Raw genomic sequence first — 8,047 nt, 5'->3', positions numbered from 1 at the left:
GGAATGCCCAAAGCTGCGAGTCGTCAAGTATGCTCTAACTGTCACCAGTATGATAATATTATAACTATTATATCAATAACACTGATATAAGTAATGACATCTGTTGTGATCTTGGTATTTGTTAGTACCACTCAATTAATATACCTGTTTTGGCGAATAATTTCTCATGTCCCTAAACCTGATGATTACATCACTTTGTCCTTAGGGTTGGCAAAAACAGGATCACTGGTGTCGGGGGGAGATATTCTGGCCAGCGCAATCCAGAGGAGCTCTTCTATATTCGATGTGGGGTGAGACCTCACTGCTGTCAATCATCTCTCTGCTGTATTCGTGTCCCGCTGTGCTCATCAAAGCAGAGGGGTGCAAACATTTTTCAGAAGAGGACTTAATCGTTTTTTTGAGTGGGAAAAAACACATGTTACTTGATTTACTCAATAATAACCTTCTTAGTATTTACCTATTTTCTTTTGAATATGATCCCCAATTTAGAAAATCATTAGAATACATCCATCACCATTTAAATTATTTCCCAAGTTGGGGTCATTAGTATCAATCTATCATCTATCAAAATGTACCAGGTCACACAGTTCAAGCTTTAAAAAGGACATGTTTGACTTGATGATCATGTGTGCGTATTACAAATGTGAAATTGAAGCATTATGCTGCGTTCCATTTACAAGTCTGAGGTCTGAACCGGGAGTAAACGTCCCTCCCAAGTTGACTGTGTTCCAGTAGCATAAGTCAGAATGTTGCCATGAGCAATACCGGTTATACATTACTAAGCTTTATTTTGTATTGTCTGAACACAAACATTGTAGCCACATATCCACAGGTAGAAGATGAGCAGTACCATATGCACACTTGATTTAATGTGACACAATTAATACAGTGTTCTCTTAATGTTCATTATGCGGAGACTCCATTTTGAACAATGGTCTCGGTATGGTGAGGTATCTCAGAGTTTACAAGCAGCAATTTTGACCTCAGGGTGCATTCCAGATACTCCCACTTCCCAGTATTACTGGAACTGGCCAGTCAACATGTGTAGTTTGCTTTCTCTGGTAGGATACTGCTGGCTTGATTAAGAGTCCCTTAGTGTCTCCATGCCTCCTGATGCAGATGTGTGTTCTCTGTGCTCTCAGCATGTGGGGGAACAGCATCGGGGATGAGGGAGCAGAAGCATTCGCAGGAGCCTTGAGGAACCACCCCAGCCTCACCAACCTCAGGTGAGAAGCAGCTGCCTACAAATACAATACAAACTCACTGTTTTAAGTCTTTGATTAAATTAAGGTGGTTCTGTGTTCTAGTCTCTCAGCCAATGGCATCACGTCTAGAGGTGGGAGGAGCCTGTCGGAGGCGCTGAAAGAGAACAGCGTGCTCAGAATATTCTGGTAGGCTGCTCTCACTCACGATTTCAGTGGTTTCAGCCGTCTCCTGTCATACCCAGGCTGCCGTCAAATTTTCAAAAAAAATCAGGTCCCACATCTTTTTTTCTAACCACTTCTACTTAACCTCAGTCATGGATATGGAAAGGGGGGATTTATCAGGATTCAGGAAAACAGAATGTATTGACACTGGGTGATGTGTCAGTGCCCCCACTTCTGCATTAGCATAAAGCTGCATGATTGTGTCATGGATTTATAAAGATTACGTCCCCACATTAACAATGCGGAAGTCCTATCACGTCTACATGAGCTTGCGAAAAAAAACACACATGCTTTTTATCAGACAGCCGGGTGTAAGCCATGCTGAAACACGTTATAGCGGGTGTGACAGTGTTGGAAGATTACAAAGCACAACTACTCAAATACTAGCTTCACATTGTTCGCTAATTTATGTTTCTGAAATCCATGTTAAATAATTATTGACATAACTGTGATCTTGTTTCATATCAAAAGAGCTATTTGCATCACTCTACTTAGAAACAGATGCTCTATGAAGTGACTGTAATAATAATAATAATAATAATAGCTTGGATTTATATAGCGCCTTTCTTGAGACCCAAGGTCGCTTTACAAGGAAGAACAGGGCAGAACAAACATAACAAAACAAAAGGCAGTCAGACAACCAGTCAGACAGACAAAACAACAAATAGATTAGGGGCCAAAGGCCTTAGTGAACAGATAGGTCTTGAGGGCCCTTTTGAAGGCGTCAAGCGTGGGGATGTTGAGGATCTCCGCAGGGAGAGCATTCCAGAGGGTGGGGGCTGCCACTGTAACTATCAGATTCATATGTTGAGGGATGAAAACTCCAAAGGTGACGCTCTGACGCTGCAGTGATGCGGAAGTAGGCGTGGCTGAATCTAAACTGAGTTGGAAAAGTGCTTCCGGGTCATTTCAGTCTGTTAGAAACCTTCCTAAGAGAAACACATTCTCATATCTGTCATATAGAAGTGTGTAATGCGTCTGTGCTGTTGCAGGTTGGTGCAGAATGAGCTCACTGATGACGCAGCGCCACACTTTGCTGACCTGGTCCAGGCAGACACAGGTCTCATCCACCTCTGGTAAAGATGACACACACCATGGGTCCTGCTGGATACTCTGCTCACACATAGCCTGTCACACACTCACCTCTCTGTGTGTGTGTCTGCAGGTTAATCAGCAACCAGTTCTCTGTGGAGGGGATCCAGCAGCTGGCAGAGGCCCTCCCTCACAACTCAGCCCTCAAAGAGATCTGGTGAGGACCATCACAGGAACTCAAAGGGGGTCAAAACACAAGGTCTTTCTCAAGCCATCAGGATATTAGTATTTATGGTTGGATAGCTTTTGTTTGGTTTTCAGGTTGATATTAGGCCGCTTTAATGATATTTGAATAGTAACAAGGTTGTAGAGACTATTCGTCCTCAAACCAAAAACATTGACAACTTAGATTAATTTAAACAATGACGATTAATAATGATAACATTAGTGTTTGCAAAATGGCAAGAATGTAAATGTTTAACTGTTACATGAATCATGATACACATCTAGAATGGCTGCAACAAAGGTATCAAGGAAGAATATGAAAGGGGTTACTTGTAGTGATCTACACAGCTTTATCTTAAAGGTCCCCTATCATGCAAAATGCACTTTTTGAAACGTTGTTATCAGAAACAATGCGCGACGTGTTTTGGAAGTAATATGGTCTTTGTTTACATTAGCAAGCGTCGCTAACACTCAGAGCTAACCTGTACTGGAGAGAGTATGTGTAAAGAAGCAGGATATAAAAAGGAACTCACCTTGTGGTAAATCCGCCAGAGAGAAAGCATTTGAGCTCCATACTGTTTCAGAAATAATCCTTGATGTGGGTTGGAACATGATATGGCGTTTAATCACGGAAGCATTTAGCTGAGTATCTAGGTAGAATTCTCCTGCATAAGCAATAAGCATGCATGAATTCTCCTCTCATGCATGCTCCAAAGGGGCGTGGCTAGCAGCAGCTCCAAAGGGGCGTGGCCGGCAGCAGCTCCAAAGGCGCGTGGCCGGCAGCAGCTCGGAAACATTTAAAGCTACGGACCCAGAATCAGCACTTCTCTAACAGGGCTGAAATAGAGGGGTATGAGGCTACAATAGAATGGTGCAGTTCCTAAAACCCGGAAGTGAGTTAGCATTTTACCACTTCCTGTTCCCTCGTCTCAGAGCCAATGGGATTTTTTCCTTAGGATTTTGGAAAATAGCTGGAAATAAGGTCTGTGTTTGACCCAAATTGAAGAGACGGATCACGTTTTGTTCTACGACATTAAATACATCAGCAGTGACCCCGCTGGTGATTTCTCAAGAGTTTACGTGTCTGAAAAACGATGGTTGTTAACAAGTGGCTGAATAGGATTACAGAAGTTCTCGAGGACGCTGTACGTCATTACACCAAACACGTAAACACTCCCGCTAAGTTTGTTTGCCCTGTTCTGCTTGAAAGCAAGTACCTGCCTCCTGCAAACTGTTCAAACAAACACTTCAACTTGGACCATTTTGAATCTGTAGTTTTGAATATGGATCTTAAGTTGGCGTGACGTTGAAGTCGTGCGACCCTGCTGTACTCGGCTGTAGTTAGTTTATAGCATAACGTTAGCATTTTGCTTCTGGCGATTAGATTTATGATTCGAAAATTATAAAAATAGGGTAGACATGTGAATATTATCCGGCTGAACAAAATGTGCATTTATCAAACAGCTTGTTTTCCACAGACCTTATTTCGAGCTATTTTCCAAAATCCTATGGAGAAATCCCATTGCTTTTTTTTTCGAGGGAACCCATGTGCAGCTTACTTCTGGGTAAATACGTCATCCCTCCACTCACGTGGGTGATCTGTTTGGTATTTTGAGCAAAACACTTCAGAGACATGTTTTTATATTTTTATATATCTGAGACGTATAATATATGCCTAAAAATTGTATAATAGGAGACCTTTAAGACTCAGCTCATTGTTCAGCTGTCAGGAAGTTGCTCCACCTGCTCAGCACACACACACACAGAGAGGAAGATGTTGAACATGTACTGAGTTAACCCTCCCCTGTCTTCGGTAACAGATGATGTCACTCTCTATGATCTATGTGATCGACGCAAAGGAAAATATGGGTTTGAAAACAAAAACATAAAAAGTGATATTTACTGGTGGTGCAATAGGGAGCTGATGTTTTTCCGTAAATAAACGTTAGTTTCTCTCTGTGGTAGTTGAAGAAGCCCCTTACAGCATCAGAGATCACATTCATGTGTTTTAAATTGTGAGTAAATGTGTGATGGTGTGTGTTCCTGTGTCCACAGTGTGAAAGGAAACCAGCTCTCGGAGGAGGAAGAGAAACAGTTTGTGGCAGAGAAGAGGCTGCGCTTCCACTAAGGGGCACCAACCTGAGACCTGCTGAGTCATGTCTTTAAAGAACTGTGTTAGTATTAAAAAGTCCCACTGTCAGTGAAGGGGAATTACACTCGTATATGTACTTCACATCCATGAGGAAACTGTCGCTTTCATGTCATGAAGGAGATGAAAATATTTGAAATTTGAGGTGACTATTACAAAAAAGGGGAAGCACTGATGTAGAAATGTATTTTTATGCGTATAAAACTTAATTTAATTTATTATTTGACTGTTACTCAAGGTGCTTTGACATGGTTTGGGGTTAACTTTAGTGTGAATGTAGGGCCTAATGTTCACTGTGCAGATCAAAAAGAGTTTGTTTTGTTGCATCCTCCTGATGTGCAGTTGGAAAGGGCTTTAGTCACTGTGGACAAAACATGGAGCTCCTTTCAGTGAAGAAGACTGCACTATATATCTATTTCCCTACAGAGATCTTTTCCACATCTCATGTCTGTTCTTATAAATTATTTGTATTTGATATTGTAGAAACGTATTTCTTGTTAATGCCATCCAAAGCAATCACTCCTTTCAAACAGGCCCCTATCACTTCTTGATAAGACTTCTTATAACACTGCCATACAGGAAGTCTAAACATCACAACTGAAGTGACAGAGGCCTGCACACATTGATGCGTAGTCCCTATGGGTCAAGCTTCATAACCGTTGGATACTACATTTCCCATAATGCATAGCAAGCACCCATCTTTTTTGAACTATCTGGCGTTAGCATTGGACACCACCACTATCATAATGAGATGTCCCCACACTGAGTGAAACAAAGTGAGCGCACATACACACAATACATTACATTGCATTTAGCTGACGCTTTTATCCAAAGCGACTTACAATAAGTGCATTCGACCAACAAGATACAAACTTGAGGAAAACAGAATCATCAGTTAACCGCAAGTTTACCTTGACTTTCTAATGCTTCTAATGCCATTTTTGCTGAGGTTCAAGGCATTGGCTACAGAAAAACAGTGCCATTTCTCCCACTAGTTCAAGCCATCATACTGTATGTATGTATTGAATGTGTGTGTGTATACAGGGGCGCCGTTTACCGACAGGCAAGTGCTTGGACCAGAAGGGGGCCCCCAAATAAATTAGATTAATCCAATCCAATCCAACTTTATTTAAATAGCACTTTAAAACCTCCAGACCAAAGTGCTGTACAGAGAGAAACATAACATATAAAATCCCACAGCTCAGCTCACAATACATTTAATTAATTAATTAATTAAAAATAAAAGATACAAACACAAAACAAACCAGAATAAACGTAACAATTTCAAAATAAAGAAACATAAAAAAAGACTAAGAAGGTCCAGACCAACGACAACATGAGACACCCTTTAATTTACTGCAACGACATGTCGGGAAACCCCCTCAAGGGGGCCCCATGCATAGCGCGCCGAAACTGCTTCTTCATTTCAGATTTGTTGCTCCGCTCCGGGGGGGAACTTTACTGGCATTGATCCGGACCATTGACCTTGTATAAAATTCACAAGTGGAACTTTAACAAAAAAGTTTGAGCACTATGGAGCCAGATTTGGGTCAATATTCTAGCGCGCAAAACAAGCTGCACACGAGCGGAAAATGTGCTTTTACACACGCATGAAATGACCCTCGCGCGCAGATTAAACCCCCGCGAACCAGCCCTCTTGCTCGCTCACGGGAGTGTCAGGCTCACTCGCTCGCGGAGTCTATCTGCGCGCGCGTGAAAAGTTTTTGACAATTTGGGGCGGAGCCACTGGACTTTGATTGACAGCTGCCAGGAAGCCCGGAGTTGCCAGGTTTGATAAATGCCTGAACTACCAAGAGCCGAGGAGTGACAGCAGGAAGATCAGTTCGACGAGATTGAATGGTAAAGTTGTCCATAAAAAAACATTATATTCGTTAAGTGTACAGCTAATATATTCTAGCAATACTGCCTGTCTTTTCTGTCTTGCGACAGACTCATCAAAATAAAATACTTAACAGCATAGGGTATCAAATCGACTCGACATCATATTATTAACGATATATGATACAAATGTAAGACTGACAACAACAATAGTTAGTAACAGTGGCGGAGATGGGGGTGGCTGAATCCTGGCCACCCTATTGGCCACCCCAAACACCCTCACCACGGGGGCCCAAACTATTTTAGAACATTAAGAAAAAAATGTTTAAGTAACCTTTCATCATCAATAATTAACATTAATATAACGTTATATTGATGATGTACTCACTAAACTTATAATTCATTTAACTTATTTTCTTCCAAAAGTTAATTATCCAAAGCCTCTGTACACCCCCTTCTATTTACATGTAATGGTTTGGTCCCACCTCCGCCTTCAAACAGCACTTTCTAGCAGAGAGTGAGAGCATGTGAGCAGGGATGCTAGTAGGCTACTTACGTGTGTGCCATGCCTCAACGACTAACAAAGTCAGGCTTTCAAAAAGAAAAGAAAGGAGAGAAAGAAAAGAGAGATGGACTAAAGGGCGACAGTATGTCACCCAGTATTTCAAGAGAAAAGGTGAGTGTGGTCCATGAGTGGTGGAAATTAGTCTGTTAGCTAAGTGTAGTCCATTGTAAATCATAATTATGTTTGTTTTTTTTACTAAGCTGACATTAAGTACTGTTAATATCTATATAGAAAATGCAGAGGTTTTTAATTTCATTGCTCTTTTAGCTGACATTTAACAAATGCAGGTAGATTTTTAGCAGCTATTCATACTAAATCAGTTGTCCATCCCCCTGGTGCCAGGACCAATAGATCCATCTCTAGGCTCAGCAGCCCTGTCCCCCCATAATGCTGTACCTGAACCAGCTTTTCTCCCAACTGAAGGAAGTGAGCAGCGTTGTGTTGAATTACATGCCACTTAACATATCTGAAGGGAGACTAGAATGCAATATATATATATATATCAAAACAAAAAGCTAACATCTCATTTCAATTATATATTTCAAACACAGTATTTTCCCACATATTTAAGTTATATTTATTTGGATTGATGCATTCATGTTGAGAATGTTCCATTAAAAAACGTTATTATTAAAAATGCATTTACATCATAAAAGATGATAAAAGATGACTATTGAGATCTATTGTCAGGAATGTTAGTCTTATATGTATGGCCAGAGGGCAGGACCTATAAACACATTTACTACCCAATAGTATTGGGCCGAACCACGCCCCTTAGCTGTGATATAATGAGCATATACCACGGCCTGT

General features: G+C 41.1%; 1 protein-coding gene across 1 annotated transcript in view; it reads left to right on the top strand.

The window, feature by feature from the left end:
* nod1 (nucleotide-binding oligomerization domain containing 1) overlaps positions 1 to 5,308 on the top strand; it is a 10,400-nt gene extending 5,092 nt beyond the window's left edge. The window contains 7 exon segments of the mRNA XM_079692775.1: positions 5 to 27; positions 206 to 290; positions 1,143 to 1,226; positions 1,308 to 1,391; positions 2,420 to 2,503; positions 2,593 to 2,676; positions 4,740 to 5,308. Coding sequence (XP_079548901.1) covers positions 5 to 27; positions 206 to 290; positions 1,143 to 1,226; positions 1,308 to 1,391; positions 2,420 to 2,503; positions 2,593 to 2,676; positions 4,740 to 4,812 — 517 coding nt within the window. The 3' untranslated portion in view covers positions 4,813 to 5,308.
* The last annotated feature ends 2,739 nt before the right edge of the window (positions 5,309 to 8,047 follow it).

This window comes from Notothenia rossii (assembly GCF_949606895.1).
Source record: "Notothenia rossii genome assembly, chromosome: 7".
In the NCBI taxonomy this organism is placed as follows: Eukaryota; Metazoa; Chordata; class Actinopteri; order Perciformes; family Nototheniidae; genus Notothenia; species Notothenia rossii.
Note: the sequence above shows the minus strand (reverse complement) of the source record. Positions and strands in the feature narration are given on the sequence as shown.